The sequence below is a fragment of the Eublepharis macularius genome, chromosome 2, assembly GCF_028583425.1.
Source record: "Eublepharis macularius isolate TG4126 chromosome 2, MPM_Emac_v1.0, whole genome shotgun sequence".
Classification (NCBI taxonomy): Eukaryota; Metazoa; Chordata; class Lepidosauria; order Squamata; family Eublepharidae; genus Eublepharis; species Eublepharis macularius.
In genome coordinates this window covers 73144967-73170816 of record NC_072791.1, presented here as the reverse complement: position 1 = coordinate 73170816, position 25850 = coordinate 73144967, and the positions used below count along the sequence as shown (strand labels likewise).

General features: G+C 43.4%; 1 protein-coding gene across 1 annotated transcript in view; it reads left to right on the top strand.

The window, feature by feature from the left end:
* Positions 1-25850, top strand: part of SMOC1 (SPARC related modular calcium binding 1) — a 153004-nt gene that overhangs the window by 54742 nt on the left and 72412 nt on the right. The window contains exons 4-5 of the mRNA XM_054969947.1: positions 8058-8157; positions 13443-13490. Coding sequence (XP_054825922.1) covers positions 8058-8157; positions 13443-13490 — 148 coding nt within the window. The remainder of the gene's footprint in view (positions 1-8057; positions 8158-13442; positions 13491-25850) is intronic.

Below are 25850 nucleotides of genomic sequence, written 5' to 3'. Positions count from 1 at the left end.
AGAGGCAGAAAGAAGGATCTTATTTTTACTGTCTTGTCTAACTGTCAGATTTGCTGCCCCCTGCATGTATTCTGTGTCTTCTGCCTTCTCTGTACACAAGATATTGTATTTCTAACAATTAGTAGTAGTAGTAGTAGTAGTAGTAGTAGTAAATAGGGCTTCTTGCAATATAGGAGATTTTATCAAAGGGTAGTCTTCTGTGTTTTCTAGAAATAGTTCCTTGTATATTTATATTGAAAAGCTCCACTGAAATAGTCAGAGATACAACTGGAAGTAATTTCCATATTTATCCCATACTTTCAGCAAAGTGTTAACTTTTGTCCTATGATTTTATCTCTTTGGTTTTCTTAGTAAAAAAAAAAAAAGGCTAATGTTTTGTCCAAAAGCAAAGGTAAGACGCCATCCTGTTTCCATTGGCCTTTCCGAAAATGTTATTAGCATAACAGTAATATATAATTTGTTGTACTATAGCTGCTATTACTGTTATTACTGTTATTAATCATATTGACTTACAATTTATTTTATTGAAATAATAGATCTCATCTATTATTTTAATATGGGGAATTTTAAAATGTAGTAAATCACAAACTGTTCAATATTAAAACAAAGTTTGATTAATGTATTGTCGAAGGCTTTCACGGCCGGAGAACGATGGTTGTTGGGGGTTTTCCGGGCTGTCTTGCCGTGGTCTTGGCATTGTAGTTCCTGACGTTTCGCCAGCAGCTGTGGCTGGCATCTTCAGAGGTGTAGCACCAAAAGACAGAGATCTCTCAGTGTCACAGTGTGGAAAAGATGTAGGTCATTTGTATCTACTCAGGAGGGGTGGGGTTGAGCTGAGTCATTCTGTAAGAGTTTCCCAGGGTGTGGAATGCTAATGGCGGGAGGCTTCACTGTATCCTGAGGCGGTTCTTTTGCATATGGATTGGTGCTTGATGTGCTAATCTTCTCTGCAGGGCTATTGTCGGGTGTGGAGTGTTTTGTTGGCCTGGTGTTTTTCAGAACTGGAGCCCATGCTCTGTTCATTCTTAAGGTTTCTTCTTTCCTGTTGAAGTTTTGCTTATGCTTGTGAATTTCAATGGCTTCCCTGTGCAGTCTGACAAAGTAGTTGGAAGTGTTGTCCAGTATTTTGGTGTCCTGGAATAAGATACTGTGCCCTGTTTGAGTTAGGCTATGTTCAGCCACTGCTGATTTTTCAGGCTGTCCAAGTCTGCAGTGTCTTTCATGTTCTTTTATTCTTGTCTGGATGCTACGCTTTGTGGTCCCGATGTAAACTTGTCCACAGCTGCAGGGTATACGGTATACTCCTGCAGAGGTGAGGGGATCTCTGCTGTCTTTTGCTGATCGTAGCATCTGTTGTATTTTTCGGGTGGGTCTGAATACTGCTTGAAGGTTATGCTTTTTCATAAGCTTTCCCATCTGATCAGTAATTCCTTTGATATATGGCAAAAACACTTTTCCTGTAGGAGACTGTTTTTCTTTGGTTGTTTGATTCATCCTGGGTTTGATTGCTCTTCGGATTTCATTTCTGGAGTAGCCATTTGCCTGAAGTGCGTGGTTTAGATGATTAATTTCCTCATTGAGAAAGCGCGGCTCACATATCCGTCTTGCACGATCCACTAATGTTTTCATTATGCCTCTTTTCTGTCGGGGGTGGTGATTGGAGTTTTTGTGTAAGTACCGATCAGTGTGAGTTGGTTTCCTGTAGACCTTGTGACCTAACTGAAAGTTAGGGGAGAGAAATGCCATCAAGACCCTCAATGCAGATCCAGACATCATCATTCTACCAGCTGATAAAGGCAATGCTACAGTGATCATGAAAACGGAGGAATACAAAAAGAAGATTAAGGAACTCCTGGACCCCTCCACCTACAAAAAACTAAAACGAGATCCCACTTGCAAAATCACCAGGCTAACAAATGCGCTGATCAAGAATTCCTCACTACATCCCGACACGCACAGCAAACTATGCAAGACAGAAGCACAGCCACCTAGACTATATGGACTCCCCAAAATACATAAAGATTCAGTCCCACTCCGACCCATTGTGAGTGCCATTGGTTCACCGACATATGAATTAGCTAGACATCTGGCAGATCTCCTGCAGGACCACATCGGGAAAACCTCGTCTTACATCAAAGATTCAGCAGATTTCATCAACAAAATCAGTTCTCTGAAACTCAATCCACAAGACATACTTGTCAGTTTTGATGTTGTATCCCTGTTTACCAAGGTTCCAGTAAAAGACACTATTGCACTGATTAATCAGATTTTCCCAGAGGATGTAACAGCCTTATTCCATCATTGTCTGACAACCAGTTACTTCCAATGGGACAACGAATTCTATGAACAGATGGATGGGGTGGCCATGGGGAGCCCACTCAGCCCAGTTATAGCAAACTTCTACATGGAACATTTTGAAAAAACAGCTCTAGAATCAGCACCCCACAAACCCAGTGTATGGTTCCGGTTTGTGGATGATACATTCATCATTTGGAGCCATGGGGAGGAAGAATTGATGGAGTTTTTGAATCATCTCAACAACATCCACCTGAACATACAATTCACAATGGAGAAAGAAAGTGAGGGAAAACTCTCATTCCTGGATACCTTGGTCATCCGCAAAGCAAACTTTCAGTTAGGTCACAAGGTCTACAGGAAACCAACTCACACTGATCGGTACTTACACAAAAACTCCAATCACCACCCCCGACAGAAAAGAGGCATAATGAAAACATTAGTGGATCGTGCAAGACGGATATGTGAGCCGCGCTTTCTCAATGAGGAAATTAATCATCTAAACCACGCACTTCAGGCAAATGGCTACTCCAGAAATGAAATCCGAAGAGCAATCAAACCCAGGATGAATCAAACAACCAAAGAAAAACAGTCTCCTACAGGAAAAGTGTTTTTGCCATATATCAAAGGAATTACTGATCAGATGGGAAAGCTTATGAAAAAGCATAACCTTCAAGCAGTATTCAGACCCACCCGAAAAATACAACAGATGCTACGATCAGCAAAAGACAGCAGAGATCCCCTCACCTCTGCAGGAGTATACCGTATACCCTGCAGCTGTGGACAAGTTTACATCGGGACCACAAAGCGTAGCATCCAGACAAGAATAAAAGAACATGAAAGACACTGCAGACTTGGACAGCCTGAAAAATCAGCAGTGGCTGAACATAGCCTAACTCAAACAGGGCACAGTATCTTATTCCAGGACACCAAAATACTGGACAACACTTCCAACTACTTTGTCAGACTGCACAGGGAAGCCATTGAAATTCACAAGCATAAGCAAAACTTCAACAGGAAAGAAGAAACCTTAAGAATGAACAGAGCATGGGCTCCAGTTCTGAAAAACACCAGGCCAACAAAACACTCCACACCCGACAATAGCCCTGCAGAGAAGATTAGCACATCAAGCACCAATCCATATGCAAAAGAACCGCCTCAGGATACAGTGAAGCCTCCCGCCATTAGCATTCCACACCCTGGGAAACTCTTACAGAATGACTCAGCTCAACCCCACCCCTCCTGAGTAGATACAAATGACCTACATCTTTTCCACACTGTGACACTGAGAGATCTCTGTCTTTTGGTGCTACACCTCTGAAGATGCCAGCCACAGCTGCTGGCGAAACGTCAGGAACTACAATGCCAAGACCACGGCAAGACAGCCCGGAAAACCCCCAACAACCAAAGTTTGATTACCTGACGTTTCTGAACTCTATTCAAAGGCAGTCCCACATAGAGCACATTAAAGTAGTGATATACTAACTCTCCAAATTGACAAATTATTTTTAAAAACACAGTCCTAGAGGTGCTATTCCAAAGCCAGCAATGGTGAGCTAATATTCTAGGAACTGAGGGCGGTGGCTGGGAAGGGAAGAAGAAAATACTGTCTCTTTAAAAATATAATGAATTGCTTTGAGGGTCTTTATAATAGAAAGGTGAAGTATAAATCTTTTTAAAACCTCAATAAACTGGTTGTGCTTTTTCAATTGCTTTTTGCCAGTTCCTTGCATGTGACACAAAATCTAGGGGAATAATAAATTTATCTTTGTATGCAATCTGCATCTGCCAGGAAAAAAGAGTCTTTACCTGTTTCCCTGCCTTTTTTTTCAGTTCTGAGAACACAACAAGGTGTGTCGGGATAGGCTACTTGATCCCTGTTTTGTGTTTCCCAAGAGCTGATAGCTTGTCTGTTCTCTATTAATGAGGAAGTAAAAGTTGCAAATATAAGAGGAGTGCCTGGCTTACTCCCAGGTCTCCACTGCAGTTGTATACTACTAAAAACAGAGCATTTTCTTGCCAGCTTGTACTGTTCTGCTTTCGTTAGAGCAAACAGCATTCCTTCATAATCAGCAGACTTGAATATAATCCTTACAACAGCTATTAATACATTTAATTCTTGATCCCAAATGTAGCTGTATCAGAACAAAAGTTGGGTTTATCTATGGGTTGGAGGACAATAACTGTGTTCTGGCTTGAGTCTCTGCACAAGAAGATTGGGACTTTAATTGGAATACCTGGTTCAACTTACGTATGTGAGATAACCAAATCTCTTTATTTAAATAAAAAGGAAATACATAACTGCAGTTCTGTAGAAATTCTGAGGCACTTTCACCACATAGTTATAGGGGTTTCCCATATGATAACAACTCCCTGCTACTGTCCTATTGTTACTGAGGCTGCCAACTCAAGCATGTCCAGCTTTTAGGTGGTAGCAGTTGTTAAGGTACCCCATACCTTAACAACTGCCACCATCCCCCTGCACCACTGGGAACCTTTTTTTTAAAAAAAAATCAGTAATAGTGAGATTAATATAGGATCTATTAGGTTCTCTGAATTCTCAGCTTTTTTAAAAAAATCCATCTCTCACTCCTTTCACTGAGAAGATAGCAATGAAAAGAGTGAGAGACTTATTTTGTTAAATGAAAGCTGGAAATTAAGAGGTTCAAACTGATTGATAATTAGATTAAGTAGTAAACTAAATGTTGTAATGTTATAGCAATCTAGCTCCTGCCAATCAAAGAACAGGAGGAATTATGCATTAAGAATAAACCCACAACCTTGTTTGGAGGTGTGGGGCAATTTAGGAAATTCCCAATTTACTCCAGAGGAGGAAGATAGCTTTAGGGTGATGGATGGGCTAAGAAATGGGATGAGCCAAGGATCCCCAAACTGCCATTTGGCCACGATTGTCTAAGAGCCAAGATAGATGTTTTTAACTTTCTGGCTTGGGCATCATAAGAATTTCTTATCACAACTGTGAGATCATTGATTAGTAGGGTCTTTAGGAAGAGTTTAATGGAATTCATAAGGTACTGATTGAGTCCATAAAGAAATTCCCAAACTGGGGATGAACAGTGAAAACTCTTGTTTGTTTTGAGATCCAGAGGAGTTAGCCATGTTAGTCTGTACTTGCAAAATAGTAAAAAGTTCAGTAGCACCTTTAAGACTAACCAATTTTATTGAGGCATAAGCTTTCGAGAATCACAGCTCTCTTTGTCAGATGCATGGAGGGTATGAAGAAAATGGCCAGAGATATATAGGTGGAGAGGGGAGGGGGGAGAGGGTGCAGGGAGTGAGGGCCACGTAGATGTAAATCAGTTACAAAAGTCATGAAAGAGGTGGAATGCACAATCCAGGCTGGGTGTGACCTCTCCCCTCCATTGCTGAGTCTTAATGGAATGCCTGAAAGGTACTTACTTCCGATAATGAGATAACCATCCAGAGTATCTATTCAGTCCAAATCTGATTGAGTCAAATTTACATATGAATTCCAATTCAGCAGCTTCCCGTTGGATTTTGCTTTTGAAATGTTTCTGTCGAACTACGGTGACCTTTAAGTCCTTGATAGAATATCCTGGTAGATTGAAGTGTTCCCCTAGTGGTTTTTGGATATTACCAGTTTTGATGTCAGATTTATGTCCATTTATTCTTTTGTGCAGAGGTTGGCTGGTTTGTCCTATGAACAGAGCAGAAGGGCATTGGTTGTTGTGGGTTTTCCGGGCTGTATTGCCGTGGTCTTGGCATTGTAGTTCCTGACGTTTCGCCAGCAGCTGTGGCTGGCATCTTCAGAGGTGTAGCACCAAAAGACAGAGATCTCTTGGTGCTACACCTCTGAAGATGCCAGCCACAGCTGCTGGCGAAACGTCAGGAACTACAATGCCAAGACCACGGCAATACAGCCCGGAAAACCCACAACAACCATCGTTCTCCGGCCGTGAAAGCCTTCGACAATACACAGAAGGGCATTGTTGGCACATGAGGACATACAGCACATTGGAGGATGAACAGCTGTAAGAGCCAGAGATTGTGTAGTTGATGCAATTGGGTCCTGTAATCATATTTTCTGGGTAGATATATGGGCAGAGTTGGCATTTGGGTCCATTGCAGGGTCTGGCTCGTGTTGCTGACCCTGTTAGCTGGTTCATGGTTGTTAGTGAGAAGTCTTTTAAGATTGGGGGGCTGTCTGTAGGCAAGGAGAGGTCTTCCACCCAGGGCTTGTGAGAGAGAGGCATCGTTCTCCAGGATGGGCTGTAGAACACTGATGATACGTTGGATAGATTTGAGCTGAGAAGTATAGGTGACAACTAGGGGTGCGAAAAAAAAATGGCTTTCCTGCTATGGAATTTCCAATGCGGGAAAAAAATTCGGAAATTGCTTATTGACCGGCTTCAGTATGCACCGTAAAGATTCGGAGCATACCGAAAAGGCATTTAAACATCCCGCCCTGCCACTTATTTGACTCAATGGGAGGGGGAGGAGGGGATTCCCTCCTCCACCGCCCATCAGGTTAAATAAGCGGCAGGGCCCACTGAAGCCAGCTGCAGGGTTTGATAGCGCCCTGAAGCTTCCCGAAGTGAACCCAATCACTTCAAGAAGCTTTGATTCAGCATTTCCGAATTGAGGCCAGCATGCTCAGCCTGATTCAGAAATCCCAAATCTTTATGAATCGGGTCCGATGTGGTTGTTTCCTGAATCAGAAACCCAAATTGCACATCTCTAGTGACAACCAGAGTTGTTCTGTTGTTGGTTCTTTTAGGTTTGTCTTGGAGTAGGCTGTTTCTGGGTACTAGTCTGGCCCTGTTGATTTGTTTCCTCACCTCATTTCATGGGTATTGTAGCCCTGAAAATGCTTGTTGTAAATCTCCTAAATGAATCTTCTAAGTGAGAGTCCTGATCAAGAGCATCTGAGCAGATATGGTTGTAATGCAAGGCTTGGCTGTAGACAATCGATTGAGTGATATGTTTTAGTGATATTCCTGATGGCTTGTAGCCCATCCACATGTGGGATTTTGGTGTACAGAGCCTCAACATCCATAGTTGCTAGGATGGTGTTGTATGGTAGGGTGTCAATGGACTGTATTTTCCTGAGAAAGTCAGTAGTGTCTCGTAAATAGCTGGGTGTGCTGGTGGCATAGGGCCTGAGGATAAAAAATCTCATTAAAAGATTGATTAGTGAGGTTGTAAAATGAGTTCTTTGACTCATCATTCAGCAGGAATGGTATATAAAGAAATTGAAGGTAACATGCAGTGGTGATATGAAAAAGCATAGGACAGCATAGACGTTATTGCTTCAGCTACACTGAACATAAAGTTTGGGCCACCAAGAAGAGAGATGTGGAAGCACAAAATGTTAGGGGCCCTGGCCATCTTGGGGGTTTACAGAACAGGGCAAATCATGTGAGTTCTTTTCTTGTAATGTTTGGGTTGGCTCTGTGTATTGTGAAGGATGAACAATGGGGAATTTTTGCCTGGGAGTTTATATGATAGCTCTTAGCTAAACTGGCTAAACTGATTGTCCCTTCCCTGAAATACTATACTGATCACCTCAACTCTGATTTTAGATACTTGCAAGATTGCAGCGCATAATAGACCATCCTACTAAAAAGTGTGGAGCAGACACATTTCCTTCTTGCTGAATATATTGTATAACTTTTAACTGTATGATCTACCCTGTTGCTAGCATAAAAGCTGAGTGCAGGTGCGAGTGGATACTAAGAAATGAATGATTTACTAGCATGCTGCTTCTTTCCCCCAAACAGGTGCAATGTCATACTTACACTGGGTATTGCTGGTGTGTCACTCCAGATGGCAAACCCATCAGTGGTTCTTCTGTACAGAACAAAACTCCTGTGTGTTCAGGTACTGTGGGCTGAGAAAAATAATTTGCTTTTTTTGATACTGTAAGTGACTAGGTGACAGAGCAAAACTCATTAATTTTTAATTGAAATGCCCAGGACTCTTCGTGCAACCAAAGATTAGGCCCAAGCTCAGAGGATTCTACAGAGGTTACCATCCAGCCTCTGGCTGATGCTGCTTGGTACTTCACCAGTGGGACTCCTGCTTGAATCTGTGACTGTTTACTGAAGCAAGTAAGCGATAGTGCCTGAATTCCTGTGGGGGCAGGGTCACCACTTTGGGGGAGCCTCTTGGGCGGCTGTGAGGGCCTACCCCCCTAGTTGCAGGGATAGTTAAGGGAACTTTAGTTCTCAGCTGCCTCCTTAATGAGGTGATATCCAGTGGATATGTGCCCTGGGGAAGAGGTGACCATCCCCCTGGACCTGGACAGGGGGAGATATGGTGGTGAGGTGTGGACTGACCATTCCAGGGCTTCAAGTCTGCCTCCCAGCCAACAGAGACCTGGTTGCACTAAGGCTGGGCCTCTTGGCTTTAAGATCTTGCTGATGAATGCCAGGCCAGTAAATTGAAAAACTGGTCCTGAACAGGCAAGCAGACATGGCATGTAATGCAGAGACCTGGCTAGAGGAGGCCAGGGTGAGGTGACTCAGCTCTGCTCTCCAGGTTTCTTTGTACAACAGCAGGCTAGGCCAGGAGGGTGGGGAAGTAGGGTTGCAGTGGTCTATCATGATTCCATCCATCTATCAAGGTTCTCATCCAACACTCTACTGGGTTTGAGCATGTATTCCTGAAGATGAGTGGCTGGGACAGGGTAGGAATTCTGCTGGTGTACCATCCACACTGCTTCCCATCTGTTTCTCTTCCTGAGCTTGCCAAGCTGGTCTCAGGTATGTTGATGGAGACCCATAGACTGGTGGTCCTGAGTGACTTCAGTATCCATGCCGAGACCAACCTGTCAAGAATAGCTTGGGATTTCATGGCATGATGACCATTCAACTGTCCCAATTAATTACTTAGCAGGGCACACTCTACTTGGTCTTGGAAGGGTGATCTGGAGGTGGGGGAGTTAAAGCTTACTCCTTTTTCATGGCCAGATCATTACCTTACAGAGTTTAGACTTACTGCTTCCTCTTTCCTCTGCAGGGGTAGAGGACCTACTAAGATGGTCCACCTCAGGTGCCTGATGGGTTCCAATGGGTTCCTCTCTGCCCATGGGGATTTCCCCTCCTCAGCTGCTGACAGTTTTGTCAATGCCCTGACCGCTCTCTAGAACAGAAAAATGGCTTGGCCTATTGACATGATCACCCCCTAAGTGCCCTCTCCTCCTGGACAGAACCAAACAGTCTCCATGGTTCATGGGAGAACTGATGGTGATGAAATGGAAGGGACAATGATTAGAGCACCACTGGTGGAAAACTCAGAGCAAGATGATCATCAAACACAGCATAGAGCCTATATTAGAGCCTATTCCATGGTGGTGAGGTTGGTGAAAAGGCTCTATTTCTCCACCACCATTGTGTCTGTACATAATTGTTCAGCTGAGTTGTTTCATGTGGTTCGAGGGTTTCTGCATCATGGCCCCACAGAATTAGACTCTGACCACATGGCAGCTCACTGTGATCAATTTACTACTTACTTTGCAGACAAAATTGCCAAGATCTGCTCTGAGTTGGATGCTAGTGTGGATGCATGGTCAGAGGATGTACCTCTAGCACCTGCTTGTCCAATTTGTATGGATACCTTTCAGCTTGTGGAGCCTGAGGATGTGGACAAGAGCCTTGCAGAAGTGAGACCGATCACCTACGTTCTCGACCCTTGCCCTTCCTGGATGATAAAGGCTGCCAGAGGGGGACTGGCTGACTGGGTAAGGGGAGTGAAAAACGCTTCCTTGAGAACAGGGCCATTTCCAGATGGCTTACCTGAAGCCGCTCCATTCTGCAATGTTGTGGATCGTGCCGGGGAAAACGCGAAATATCACGTTTTCTCGTGCGAGTTTTGTGCGATGTTGCGTAAAACTCGCTCGAGAAAACGCGATATTTCGCGTTTTTCACGGCACGATCCACAACATTGCGGCATGGAGCGGCTTCAGGTAAGCCATCTGGAAACTGGCCAGGAATTGTACCACCTAATTTCAAGGAGCTAGTAATTCAACATGTGTTGAAAAAATCCTCCCTGAGCCCCACTGTACTGGAGAACTGGCCAGTCTCCAATCTTCCATTTTTGAGCAAGGTGTTAGAGTGGGTGGTTGCTTCTCAGCTCTAGTGGTTCTTGGAAGAGACTGATTTGCTGAATCCATTTCAATCTGGCCTCAGGCTGTGATTTTGAACAGAGACTATATTGGTTGCCTTGGTTGATGATGACCCCTACTGAGAACTAGACAGGGGAAGTGTGACCCTGCTAGTTCTACTGGATGTCTCAGCGCCCTTCAATACCATTGACTATGGTATTCTTCTCAATTGCCCCTCAGCCCTGGGACTAAGGGGCATTGTGTTATGGTGGTTCAAGTCCTATCCAGGTGATTGGTCTCAGAAGGTGGTAGTGGGGAACTCCTGTTCTGCTTCTTGGCCATTGACCTATGAAGTCCCACAGGGCTCGATTCCCGCCCCCCCCCCCATGTTATTTAATATTTACATGAAACCACTGGGAAAGGTCATCAGGAGGCTTGACCTGTAGTGTCACCAATATGTGGATGATACTCAGCTTTACCTTTCCCATCTAATTCCAAGGTTGCTGTTGATTTTCTGAACCAGTGCTTGGAGTCAGTAATGGGTTAGATGAGACCAGGGGTCATTTTGAGGGGGAACGTGCAGGAACGCAGTTCCGTCAGGTGGCCCCACCCACCCGACTCTCAGCCATTTTGGGCCCGTTTCAGCCTGGTTTGGGGCCGAAATGGCCTAGATTGGGCCTCTGACGAGTGGTGGATCACTCTCCCGCTCAGCAGCAGCCTGATCCTGACCATTTTGGGCTCTTTTGGCCATTTTCAGCCCCTTTTGGCCATTTTGGACCCAATTTCGGCCCTGAATGGCCAAGATTGGGTCCAAAACATCCAGGATAGGTGATGTCAGGGGGTGTGGCATACGTAAATCAGTTATGCTAATGACACACTTCTGGTGATGGCAAGGGGCATGGCATATGCTAATGAGTTCCTCCAGCTCTTTTTCTACGAAATGACCCCTGGATGAGAGTAACAAGCTGAAACTGAATCCTGACAAGACCGAGGTTCTCTGGATTAGTAGAAAGGCTGACCAGCAATGTGAGATCTTCCCTATCTTAGATAGGGCTATGCTCTCCCTAAAACGTCAGCTTCTCAGTTTAAGAGTACTGCTTGAAATAGCAGTCACCTTAAAAAGCCAGGTGGTTGTGGTAGCTCAGAGTGCATTTGCCCAACTTCAGCTGTTGTGTCAGCTGCATCCTGCATCCATTCCTAGTTCAGTTACAGTGATCCATGTCTTAGTCACATCTCAGCTGGACTACTGCAATGTGTTTTACTTGGGGCTACCCTTGAAGATGGTTTGGAAGCTACAGCTAGTGCCAGCTATCAGGAATATATGGACCTGATATTACAGCAATTACACTGGGTATGGATTTGCTCTCGAGCTCAATTCAAGATGTTGGTTCTGTCCTTTAAAGCCCTCCATGGCTTGGGACCAGGGTATCTGAAGGACTGTCTTCTCGCATATGTTCCTGCCCAGGAGTTAAGATCACAAGAAGAAGCCCTCCTGACTGTCCCATCAAGCAAAGAAGCTCAGTTGGTGGGTACATGGTAGAGGGCCTTTTTGATGGCGGTCCCACTCTTGTGGAACTGTCTCCCTAGGGAGGCGTGCCTGACCTCCTCTGTAATTTCAGGAGGCAGCTGAAGACTGTTTTATTTAAGACAGCTTTTTAAATGTTGGCTGGATTTTAATTTTTGTTTTAATTCTGTTTTAATTGTGTTTTAACTTTGTTTTTAATTGTTCTTGATATATTTGTTTTTATATTGTAAGCTGCCTTGAACATCTTTGGAGGAAATATTCAGGTCCAGTAGCACCTTTAAAAATGAACTAGATTTCCAAGATATGAGCTTTTGAGAGTTCGAGCTTCCTTCATCAGATATCTAGTTGGTCTTTAAGTTACTGCTGGATGTGAATTTTGCTCTTCTATTAGAGACCAACATGGCTACCCACCTGAAACTATCTTTGTAGGAAAGGCGGCTAATAGATACTTTAAATAAATAAATAGTTCCATAGGTCTTTGCCAATAAAACTGAAGACATTTTAAATAACCGAAGTAGCCCTTTGATCCTATCAGACTTGTATATTCTCCTTGCAGTGAATCTGAAATGAAGAAGAAGATGAAGAAACAAGTGGGGCACTTGTTGAACAGAAATATTTTAGGAATTAAGTGAATTAAATAGATATTGAATAAGACTTTAAAAATCACATCTAAATTAGCTTACTAGATCTTTCCACAAACTATACTTTCTAGCTGCTGCAGGTAGCTTTCTTTGCCTCTCCCCACCCCATCAGTTTTGCTTGTTCTGTTTGTCTTAAATGCTTAGTGCTATAGGATTCCACAACAGGGTATGACAAACTGAAAAAAGGTTGCTGATACAAAAGTCTTGAGAACAGAAATACAGGGCCTGATCTAATGTTTGGCAACCTGGACCAAAGGCCAGCTGTTCCCCTCTTTCAGTCTGTTGTGCTTCCCCGGGGTCATGCCACCTCCCTCTACTGGCATTTGCAAGATGCAGTCATTCAGGGATATGCTGAGGACCTTCTTAGGTATGCAGAGCATAACTTTATTCAAAACAAGCAGAATCAAAGAAAGGAGCCCTTCATAACTGCTTGCCTGTATAGAGCTATAAGTAAATCCTGGTATGGAACCACTCCAGATTCTGGTACCCTGGAACTATGATGAAACATGGAGACTTTTGAATATTACAGAATTTGGCCATGTCACTCAAAGTGTCACCATGTCCTGCCACCACCTTCTGGCCTTGTAGTGTGAAAACCCTGCAAACTGCTTCCCTGGAGACCAATATCCTTCCTATTTCTGTGTAGTTTCTCCTGGAAATAGAAGCTCAGATATCTTGCAGTGGTTCTAATGTCTGATCCTGTTCCAAACTGGCAGGTGAAGTAGCATTTGGGAGGTATATGTGGGGACAGCTGTCTGGTTGCTCTTTAAGGGCATGGCCTCTGAGGCAAATGTTCCAGCTGCCTATACATTGAGCTGAGCTTGTTGAGGTAATAACTGTGAATGCTTTGCTCACATAGTCTCTTAACGCATCTCTTTGTTTTCTTCTCTTTAAGGTTCAGTAACTGACAAGCCATTGGGACAGGGTAATTCTGGGAGAAAAGGTGAGTGGAGTTCCATGCCCTAATGAAGCAAGATTAGTGGGAGGGTTGGTTGGTTTAGGGACATACTTGAGCTATGTTGGAACTTCTCATAATAAAATATTATTAAATTAAAAGAATACCATACCATTAAATTCTGAGTCACAAATACTACTGTTATGAGGCAGATAGCTACATTTAATAACAAAGCAGAATCTTAGTAGAGGGTCCTAAGAGTAGCCTCATTAAGTTAACATTGTTCTTACATTCCAAGAGACAGAATGGAAAGCCTGCATTGTGGCCAGAGGTCCCTAGCAAGGCTAAGTGGGCCTTCTGGAGCCATTGGTCAGCTATTCCAAGTGTGGAATTTTTAAAGATGCTTTCCTTTTTCCATTCCTTTCTGATGTTACTGACATCATCATGCTGTAAATATTTTGAATGTTTTGGGCTGAGTTCAACAGAGAGATGATCTGATCAATCCAAAACACTACTGAAACACATAACCTCAAACTGTTCCATTTTCATAAATATTATCATGCTCTGCTTCTGAGTGTCCGAGACAGGGCTTTTTTTTGAGCTGGAATGTCTGAGAACGGAGTTCTGGCAGCTCTTTAAAATACCTATTTTAAAATGGCTTATTTTGGCCATTTTGAGCCAGGATCAGGCCCAAAACAGCCTGGATCAGGCTACTACCCAGTAGTGGCTGGATTCTGGCCGGTTTGGCCCCGATCAGGGCCGTTTTGGCCATTTTGGGCCTATGTAGGGCTCAAAATGGCCTGGATTGGGGCCAAAACAGCTAAGATCAGGCTGGTGCTGGGCTGGGGAGGGTTCCCCCACCTGGCAGCAACCTGATCTAGGCAGTTTTGGCCCTGATCCTGGGCCATTTGGCAATTGGGGGCCCATTTAGGACCCAAAACGGCCTGGATTTCGCTGCTGCTAGGTGGGGGAGAGTTCTCCTGCCCGGCATCAGCCCATTCTGGACTGTTTCAGGCCCGATCCAGGCTGTTTAGGCCATTTTGAGCCTATTTAGGGCTCAAAACGGCCCGGATCATACCTGAAACAGCCAGGATTGGGCAGGTTCAGCCCCGATCTGGCGCATTTGGGGGCCATTCTGCCCATTTAGGGCCCCAAACTGCCAGGATCGGGCCTCCCCCACTTGGCAGCAGCCTGATGCTGGCTGTTTTGGGCCCCTTTTGGCCATTTGGGGCCTGAATTGGACCCAAAATGGCTGAAAAGGGCACAAAACAGCCAGGATCAGGCCCAAAAGGGCCAGGATCAGGCCTCTGCTGGGCAGGGGACTGGCAGCAGCCTGATCCTGGCCCTTTTGGGCCCCTTTCTGCCATTTTGGGCTCATTTTGGGCCCCCAAATGGCCAGGATTGGGCCCGAAATGGCCAGGATCGGGCCCGAAATGGCCAGGATCAGGTCTCTGCTGGGTGGGGGAACAGTCCCCCACCCAGCAGTGGCCCGGCAACGGCCCAATCTTGGCTATTTTGAGCCCTAAAGTGGCCGGGATTGGGCCTCTGCCGGGTGGGGGAGCGCTCCCCCGCCCAGCAGCTGCCTGATCCTGGCCATTTTGGGCCCCTTTCAGCCCTTTTGGGCTCAATTCAGGCTCAAAATGCCCAGAGTCAAGCCCATTGGAGCTGCTGCCCATCGGAGGAGTACTCTCCCATGTGGCAGCAGCCTATTTCAGGCCAATTTGGGCCCAGAACAGCCCGGATTGGGCCCTAAACGGCCAGAGTTGGGCTACTGTTCTGCGGGGGAGTGCTCTCCCACGTGGCAACAGCCTGTTCCAGGCTGATTTGGGTTGTTTTGGGTCCATTTTGGCCCAATTTGGGACTGAAATGGCCCACATCCGGCCACTGCCAGGCGGGGGAGTCCTCCTCCATGGTAGAGCGGCCCGTTCCAGGCCAAATTGAACCCCGCATGCAGCATGGGAGTGCTCCTGGGGTGGTCACACCTGCATGATGACATCACTTCCCGGAAGTGACATCATCATGCAGTCCCGGTAGCGCGCACACGCATGTATTGAGAGGCACACCACCTCCTCCCAGGAGTTGTCCCAGGTGAGAGTTCTCCCACTTCTTTCCTCAGAAAAAAAAGCCCTGGTCCCAGGAGAGATCTGACTGATCATAGTTCGAATTCTGGGCAAGGTATATCTTTGATCTGATCCATTAAGGGAATTTTCTATGTCACTCTGAGTTAGAATATAAATATAGATTATAAATAAATACGTTCTTTAAAGGCTATGCAATCCCAAGTGTGAGGAGAATATATTAATGTCTTCACAGCATGATGAATATAAGGAAAACTTGCCAAAGAATGTAGGTAAGAATCCATTAAAGTCTCACATTTAAGTTCCACTGTGAAGTCCAAGCCATGTTTTTTTTTAAATAGCTAAGTGATCCAAAAATATATAGACATGTCCAGATTGCTTTCAGTCTAAGGATCAAACACATCCTTCAGTTCAATGTTTTCAGTCCCTGTAGTCCAGGTTTCTAAGACTGTGAGGGCCACTGGTGAGTTCAGCTGAGTAGCATTGGTTTGGATCCCTGCAAGAAAGTCCATCAAACAAAACATGTCTTCAGATGGTGCTTTCTGTTGTAGTGTTGACAGTGCACTTACAATCTTAAGGACAACGTTTTGTGAAGTGTGGCAGGAAAGTCAGAACTGCTTCAGTTGTAAATAAACCACATAATGGCATCTGATGTAGCTTTACCTCTGGATTTTTTCCCTTGAAAAATATGCTTTGCAAATGTATGGAGTTGTAATATAACAGGAAAGGGACTCTAGGCCATTCACTACTTCTACACAATTTGTCTGCCACCATACATGAAATCAAGTTTACAGCCCGCTTTTGATACACAGTGTGGATCACTGAGCTCGGGACCAACCTGTTTCGAGCAGAAGCTGTCTCTGCGGAGTGCCAATTAATGGTGCCTTTTGGCAGGTATGGAGCTGTCCTTCTCCATGCACAGAGTTTAAAATCAAAGTCTAAAAACCTTGATCCCAAGGCTATGAGGGGCAGGCTGTTTGACAATTCTGCACGTCTGCCAAGGATATTGTCTAATCATCATGAGTGGGCAGACGTGTGGAACCTGGAAGTAAGGAAAATAGCTCTCCCCTATGGCCTTTCTTGGCTAGTTAAAGTGCACACACATCAGGGCGGGGGGAAGAAGGGGCTGAAGACTCCCTTGCTGCTTCTGCGCATGCATAGGAGATGATTAGCCTCCCCCCCCCCGCCCCTGTTTAAAGGTAAGCTTCAGGTTTCATCCAAACCTCAAATCTGTATAACACGTAAGGAGGCCCTAATTGGTAAACCCCAACATCTACTTGGCTTAAAAAGGTGATGTTGAATAAATGATTAAATAGGTTCAGAAAGAAGTCCAAAGCATGGTGTGTGTTTCAAAAGTCCACACTAATATCAGAGCCTGGTATGTGTAGCAGTAGAGGAGTGAGAGCTTGCTGCAGGAAAGATTGCCTTGCAGCTGGAAACTTGCCCCAGCTTTGGAAGAGAGGAACATCTGAACACAAGCCAATTCTTTTGTTGTCCTTACTGGAGAGGCTTTTAAGGCTCAAGGAAGAGAGACTGTTGATGATTTGCTTGAGGAAAATTCAAAATACTAGGCAATATTAGGCACTGTTAATTCTCTTTTCTCACAGAGCATCTTTACTATGCAGTTGAGAAAAGACTATCTCCATTTCTCTCCTTTTCTCTAAGTCAAATACTGAACTAATAAAATCCTGACTTCCTTCTAGTTTATTCTTGCTATAGATCTCATTGCTGTGAAGATGGGGAATTCATCCATTCCAAACAAAATCTATGCTGGCCATTTTATATTTTGACTTGTTTAAAACATATGGCTGGTCTGCCTTTTTAGCAATATTACAATATTAGCAATGTACATTGCCTCGGAAGTGAGAATAACACTTGAGCTTTATAGAATCTCTTGCTCGTTCAGATCTGGGATTAACCACTTATGACCTTTAATCCTTCTCATATGTGGTTGATGGAAAGCAGATCAGCTCTCCTCTTTGCTGCCATGTGCTGATTGGTGAATTGACTGAAGCTTGACAATGTTTTTATGTCTGTCTCCATCCTTTTGGCACTGCCCTTTTGTTGAACTTTCCCATTTGTTTGCCATGCTATTGATTCAGGAAGAAAATTGTCAGATTGCATATATATGTTTTCCCCCTTTTCAGTATTCCACAGAAATGAGTTTGCCTTTGCAAAATTTAAAAGGTAGTATATTCTTCTACTTTAACCTAAAAAGGATATATTCAGGCAAGCACTGAAGACTTCTACCTTGGCTGCTCCCATTTCCTATATAAAGGGTGTATAAAATTCTGCTTCTTGAGCAGTTTGGGGACTGGCCAAAAGAGAGACGATTCTTTACCCCATTCAGTAAGCCTGCTAGTATAGCTGCTTGTATGCACTTGTCTTTTCCAAATCATTGCCAGCAGTGACCTAAAGTTTTTTAATTCCTGTCTACCAAAATATTATATATGTTAAAATAGCCATTATGATGCAATGGGATAGAAATGATATTAATGTCGACTTTTGACTTGAATTGCTTTCAGGTCGATCTGTTCAGAACCCAGCTTGCCTTGAGTATTGTAATTGTTCTAATTAAGGGTGTGCATAAATAAAATTTGCATTATAATTTTGGATCTATGCTTTGGAAGGTAGTAGTTACTGTGATTACTTATTTCTGGATAGAACATTACCAGTTCAGGGTTCAAATACATGTGGTTTATCAGGTTCCAGATTTTGGTACCATTATTTTCAATGGAGAATGTATATGAGAGTCTGGGACAGCTGTTTATAAAAATAATGCCAGCAAGGTAAGTATTGTCTGTTCAGACTGGCAGTGTTTTGGCTTCAGAATACTGGGTCTATGGGTCTTCTAGTGAGCCTGAACTTACTGTGCAGATGTTCACTGAGCAGGGTCTGGGGTCCAGAGTTTCAGTTCTATGGGCCCCTGAACCAAAGTGTTTCCAGGCATTCAACCCAAAACAGTGATTCTTGGGTATATTTTCAGTTTGGGAATTTCATAATGCTTACCCTTAATTCTGATCTCATTTCTGTCCTTTCATTGTCCTGTTTCTTGCTCATGAAATAATTCAGCCTCCCATTACCTCAATGTCACAGCTCACTGGAGCATTCAGTCAGGAGCATTCAGTATTGCTGTGGCTGAAGAAAGCTCCTTGGAAAGACACCTAGCAAAGTAGACTGTCGGATCCAGTATGATTTATTTCTGACTTACGTACGTCTTTTCTCATATTTTAGTATGGCTCTTTGCTGTCATTTTATTCTTTGTATCGTTTCTGCTTTAGCCATTTATGTTTCCTGACCATCCTTGGCTTCTTTTGAGCTTTATCTGCATTGCAACTCCAGTGTTGCCAGATATTGAACTTCTGCTCTTGACTGAATCTAGATATTCATGTTCACCTTTTTCTACCTCAATGTTGCATGGAATATTTTAAAACGTGACTAATATCCATCTTTTTTTCCTGAGGGAGCCAGGAAAGGTTTATGTGAACAGATTCAGTACAGTCTCTCACAAGGATAGTTCCCATTCCTTTGAACAAATTTTTCTTGATATCTAGGCCATGGACCTGGCACAACATACTCAGAATTACTTTTGAAGAGGGGGGAGGGGGGAACAGGTGCTTGCTTTGGGCACTAAATCATCCACTGTTAGTTTAGTCGGAATCTAGCAATTCATCTTTTTGTAGTTAGCAAATTCCAAAAGTTTCAGAGGTAGTGTAGAATCTTTCACAAAAAGAATTGTTTGTCAAACAAGATGTGATTTGATAATATCTTCCTCAGCAGGCCTTAAATGCCAGAGTAAGATCCTTCACATTTCCTGTCTTAAGCAAACTTGTCAGCAATCTCAGTTAGAAAGAAAATTCATCCATTTGATAAAATGTCCTGTCATCCGTGAAATATCATGTCATAATAAATGTTTAACTTTAAGATGCCACTGAGCTCTTTGTCCTTAGTTGCTAGAATAAGCCAGTTAGGGTGCATGTACTTAAAAAAATAAAAGAGTAGTGATTTTGGCTTGCTGTTGAGTAAAAAAAGTACTTAAGTACCCACCCTATTTTATTCATAAGTGCCATAAGAGAAACACAGTCATTGGGAAAGAAGAAGAAATAATTAATTAGGCGGAGAAAGCAGGGGAAGCAGAACCTTTGCTGAAAGCCTTTATTGTCATATAGTAGTTCTTAGGCTTGTATGCAGGTATGGCAGGATATTTTGGGGGTGGCGGGGAGAATATACTACTATATTAAGGGTTATGTAGAACCCTCGTTTCAGTTCTGGCTGCCCCTTAATGCAGAAAAGAGATCCTTCATCAGTGTTAAAAGAGTTGTCATGTGGAACCATCCTAACCCCTGAGAAGGTCCATCATTGTATCTTTTCCTTTCAAGCTTCTTGCTGTTCTGGTGAATTGGTATTGGAATTCAAAACTCATTCATGAAAAATATTAAAATGATAGGGATCTAAAATTCTTTTCAAAGGCTCCCAGATCACCATTGAAAAAGAATTGTCTGTTCTCTGCATTTTGTTAGATGTGAAATACCAGCTGCGTAGTAAGGGAGGACCAAATCCTTTGGTCTGTCAGAAAAGAATATTCTGGGCTTAGGTGTGAGTAAATGAGTTTTTTTTTAAAAAAAACTAAAGTCTGATAAATTTTTTAAAAACCTGAAAGCATTTTCAAATATTAGGTTCATTAGCTAGACAGAGAAAAGATTCTGTGGTGCAGAAAGTGGTAGCTGACTAGGAAGATCTATGAGACTGGCATTTGTGTGTATGTTATAATTTGTGTGTATTATAAAGCAGCTTTGTGCTGTCTTTTAGCCTCAGACTTCCGAGGGGGTGCTATAGAGAGCAGAGAGAGAGATAGATCAGGACCTGTGTATCCTTTCTTTCTACTGCTCTGCAGTTATCCCTTTGATGTGAAGATTGATGGGTAGAATCTTCCTTCCTTCCGGCTAACACCTTCTTTCTCTCTTCTTCATCTCCCACCATGACAGCAGGACATGCTTTCTGTATCTTACTCCATCTTAGAGTAGTTTAGCTTGATTAGAGTGCTGTCTCTACTTTATCCAATCTTGAATGGAGTTCCTTTAAATAAACAACTCATGTTTCTTTACTAAAGATAAAAGCAGGCGCCATATCAACTTTGTTCCTCAGCAGCCAACACACAGACCCTGTTTGTACCGTGTGCACTCTGTCTAATATATAATAGGAATGCTGATACATAAGCGGTATCAGCTTAAACACATAAATGGATATGTATGTGTGTTTGGAGAGGCAGCCAGTTTGGCTTGGATGGTTGTTCCTGGAGGGCATTATGCTATCTAGCAATCATATTTGACTGAGAGTTTACTAATCTTAATATCTCCAGAAAAATTGAGTGATAGTAGCTTACTTCTTTACATCTTTCTTCCAGAAATCATTATGAAACTGATATGTGATGACTTCTGGTGATGTGTTCTATCCTTTTGAAGTTCTCTTTTTCCTTACTGTATCCCATGGTAATGGTTTCTTTTATTTATAGTCTTTGTTGTGGAGTTATTGGACTGATTAGATTCAATTTATGCTTGTGACACCCAGATATATCTTCAGTTGGAATTGGTGGATTTCCACCCAGTTTCCATCTAGAAGGAAAAAACTTGTAAAAATTGAGAAAGTAGTACCGTAATATAATACCTTTTCTGCTTTCCCTCATGAGTAATGCAGACCTAGTTGACCAAACAACCCGTTCTCTTCTCTGAGGACATGAAAAGGCATATTGTAAGCCCCTAAACTCAGTCTGGTTGTCAGCCAGAAATTAGGTCTCTAAAGGGGGGGTGGGAGAAGAGAAAGTACACTTTGCAATGGCTTTGCCTAGGTTCGCTGCACATGGCTGGAGATGTAAAAGGGGTATTATGGTTCTTAAGGATGCAGGTGTCAGAAGGAAGGCAGTTTGTGTGTCCATGTGTCTGGGAGGAATTAGGCAAAAAAATTTGGACTATTTACTTAATCCTCTGGAACAGCCTTTTTTTCTCTTCTGTTTTTCTTTTTGTGCTTAACAAACTGCTTTACAGGGGGCACGTGTGGTAATTAACACATGCAGCTGTAGGGCTTCAACCATATGGCTGAATTTCAAATGGCCATTGATCTGGGAAATTTGCTGCCCTCTCCACCCCCAATCTGCAACCCAAGGCCTTGAAGATTTTATAGAGAGACTTTACTTCAGAGAGAGACTGTTGAGCTGAGGCGAGAGTAGCTTAAAGGCATGGGGTGTTCTCTAAGATGCCTTTAACTACATGTAAAATTCTGAAACTCACATTAAAACATAAGAACATGAGCCTTTTTTTTTTACTTACAAAGAATCCTATCCTAACAGGCAAACAGGTTGTGCTTAAGCCTGCCTCGTCACTAAATTACCATTTTCAAGAAGAAATGGGAAACCCTTATTGCTTCAGTGGTATGTTTAAACATCTCCCACAGCCATGTTATGAATAACTCTCATCCTTTAGGTTTTGAATGGGGTCTTTCTAGTGTCAAATGCCAACCAGCTTTGCTACCAAAGCCTTTTTTTTATTATTTCATTTGTTACTGAAAGAGGGGCGGAGAGAAACTGCTCTGACCTCACAAAAATCCATCCATATGTTGCCAAGTAGGCCCCCTCTCCTGCTTTAAGGCCTGCCATGGACTGTGTTTGAATTTCCTGTGTTGCTGTTCCACTACCACACCAAAGATTGCCCTGCACGAGTGCACTCTAAATACACGTGTCAGTTTTCTGCCTGCTTGTAAATTACCTTGCTGCTGCAATAGACTGTGTTAGTCTCCTGACACCATGCCTGGATAACTGCACAAAGGACTCTCTTCCTGGGCAGCCCTGCCTATCTATATTTGGACCTCCAAGTGTGTGTTTGGACTTTATTACAAGTGTGCCCCGTGCCTGCAGTGCCATCTGCCACGGACCGTGCCTGTTCCCTGCTATGGACTGTGTTTTACGTGCTATTTCCCCTGCCTCCATGGAAGCCTGCCTCATCTGGGCCCAAGCCGCTGCTAGCAGCCGGGTGCCTGCCGGGGAAACCTCCAGGGAGCCTGGCTAGGCACTCCCTGGTCAGTTCCCGCCTGGAGCCTCCCGCAGGCCGGTCCCCGAGCTTGCCCTCGCTACCGGGCAACCTGCTAGCCAGCCCCTGCCATGCCCAGCCGGCGACCATGTTCTTAGGCAGCCAGAAGACCAAGAGGAAAGGACTGCTTTGAGAAGCCATTTCGGTGAAGCGGGCACACCACGTCCGCAGTGAGAGTACCTCGCCCCGCTCTGCATATCTTAGGAGCCGCCCCGGAGAAGAAGCTAAGTGCCAACTATCCCAAGCACTTAGAGAATGCATCTCAAAGAAACCTCCGCATTCCAGAGCTGATGACATCAGGACAAGCCCTGTCCGCTGGAACATCCATTCAGCCCACTCGGATTTCCCCCTCCCTCCTTTGTCCACTCTTCCTGAGGTGTCACTTATCACAATCAGATTACCAAAGTGGCCCATCCAAGCCATTCAGTGTCCCATTAAAGCCTTTGTTTTAATCTGTGAGAACCACCAAGTACAGCACCAGCCCCAGGGTATGTTTTGGGGTATTTAAGCTGGTCCCTCAGACCACATGGTGCTCAGGCCATTCCTATCCAGAACCCCTTGCTGTCTGTCTGTGGATCCACTGCTGGCATTGGACCACCTTGCTGTTGTGTCTCTGCTCCACTTCAGGATTGTGAGTATTTCCCTTATCATCGTTGGGTACCTGCAAATGCGACCGTCTCTATATTTCTTACTCTGTATTTCCTAGTCCTTGTATGCTCTCTTGTGTGTATGTGCAAGTTCAGGCTTACGCGACACCATTAGTAAATACACGTGTTTGTTGAACCTATTTGTAGTCCGCCTCTTTATCACTAGAGTGTCTGGAATCGGGACCTCCGTAAACATTGGTTAGATCCGTGCTAATTTTAGTTACAGACTGCTAAAGCTAATTTCCCCATTATAAAAAGCAGTTCTGGTAACACATAGTATGAGCTAGTTTTCTGCATGGAAACTTTCCCCTATCTCTGTCCCTTTAGCTAAACTGGTAGCTGATTCAGAAGATGCTGTTTGAGACAATAAGCTGTGGGAGACATAGGCTTGGGACCACATACCGTGGATTAAGGAGATAACACAGTCGACATTAGATCCTCTCTAGTGTCTGTCTGTCTGTCTGTTTAGGGAATTTTTATGCTGCCTTCTCAGAGTCCTACTTGAGGTGAATTAAAAGTTAAAACAAAATCCCATAAAATCATAAACATGTCATAAATTAGTAGATAAGAGCAAGAGTCCACTAGCACCTATAAGTCTAACAAAATTTGTGGTAGGCGTCAGGTGAACCTCAAGGGGCAGAGCCTTCTAAAAGCAAGATACCACCAAAATAAATGCCTCTATCTCCTTCTGCCCTTCGGAAAAGTTAGGAACTGGTACAGATTCAACTCCAGCATGTATGGATTACAGATTGGCTCCCAGTCTGTTCTGGGCACAATTCAGCATTTTGGTGCTGACATTTAAAGCTCTATAAGGTTTGAGACTAACATAACTGAAGGACTGCCTACTCCCTTATAGATCTACCTGACCTGCAATGACTATGTTCTAAAGAGTGACCAAATAAGCAATTGTTTTTAAAAACTTTGTATTGCAAACTATTGTTGAGATATGCTTGATCATTGCAGACTGTTAATTGCAACAATTATTATAGGCAATTGCCATGCTTATACTGCATCATCTCCCACCTTTATAATTCCACTCTGATTTTTTTGAAGTATACCTTGCCTCAGGGAGTTTGTTTCTAATTCTGGAGTCCTATTGCATTGTCCACTGATTGTTTCACAGTGTCCAACTCCATCATTTTATATGCTGTAACCCACCTGGACTCTCAGCGAAAAAGGTGGGCTGTAAAGTAAATAAATAAGTAAATAAGATTTCTTACGAAAAAAAATCTACCTGACCACTGTGGTCATCTTCAGAGGAAATGCTTCAGGTGCCCCTGCCTTCCAAGATTAGGTGGGTGGCACCCTGGGAGAGGGTCTTCTCAGTAGTGGCACCAAAACTCTGGAACTTTCTCACTGAGGAGATTTGCCTGCCTCCTTCTGTTCCTTTAGTCCGCAGCGGGTGAAGACTTTTTTTTTGTTTTGCTTGTATTTCCCTCAGTGATCCTTCCTCTGTCCACACTGTTTTTAATTGTTGCTTTTATCTTTTGTAATTGTTTTAAATTCTGGTTTTAAATTGTTTTAATGATGTGTTGGTTTTAATGGCTTTTAAGATTTTAATTTGTATGTTTTAAATTTGTTAGCTGCCTTGGTGGCCTTGTGGGGGCAGAAAGGTGGGGTAGAAATCTGGTCAATCAATCAATCTGTGGGTGTTCTGAAAAGGAATACCTTGGTCACCAAAAATGCCTGTGTGGATGATCTTGTGGCTAAACTGGATACTTTTAAAAAAGCAGAAAACTCTTCCCTTTGCAGTGACAGCAAAATTTGTTCATACAACTTTATAGTCTTATTGGAAGCCTGACTTCAGGAAGAGTTTATATGGCAATAGAAAGTTGCCAGAGTGTTTCTGGGATATATTTTTACTTACTATCTTTAAATATAAATTTGATACAACTTTTTGTATCTACATTAACATGATGAAGGATTCCCCTTTCAAGAAGAAAGTTTTTAGAAAGTGAGCCTGAGACAACCAACATTGCATAGCAGAGTGTCTTACTAGCATTTAGAAGGCCCAGGTTTGCTACTATAAAAGATGGCTGGGATAACCTTGGGCCAAGTACTTTACTGCTTGGTTTATAGAGTAATGGTTTATGCATGTATAACATGGTAATTCTTATATGAAGTATCTTCTTTGTGGGAATTTTGTGAACTTTGCCCCTGTTAAGAGTAAAAAGTCTCATGAAAGAGGAAAACAAACTACCATGGTGTTTTGTGCAGCAGTTCTTCAGCAGTCTGTCACTTTGACTGTACTGACAATGATATTTGGACTACTGGGATTCAGCAGAGGGATAGTTCAGGTCTCTCCTGAGTCATTGTGCCTCCCATAGAGATTTTGGTTGCCTGCTGAAGTTAGTAAGAATGACATTGTATTTTTGTATTACACCTTGTTGGGGTATGTGTGAACACACAAATTGGCCTGTATGGTGGTGGAAAATGCTGTCAAGTCAAACGGACTTATGATAACCCTGCTTGGGTTTTCAAGGCAAGAGACTAACAGAGGTGGTTTGTCATTGCCTGCCTCTGTATAGCAAGCATAGTCTTCCTTCAAGGTCTCCCATCCAGTTACTAACCAAGGCTGACCCTGCTTAGCTTCAGAGATCTAAT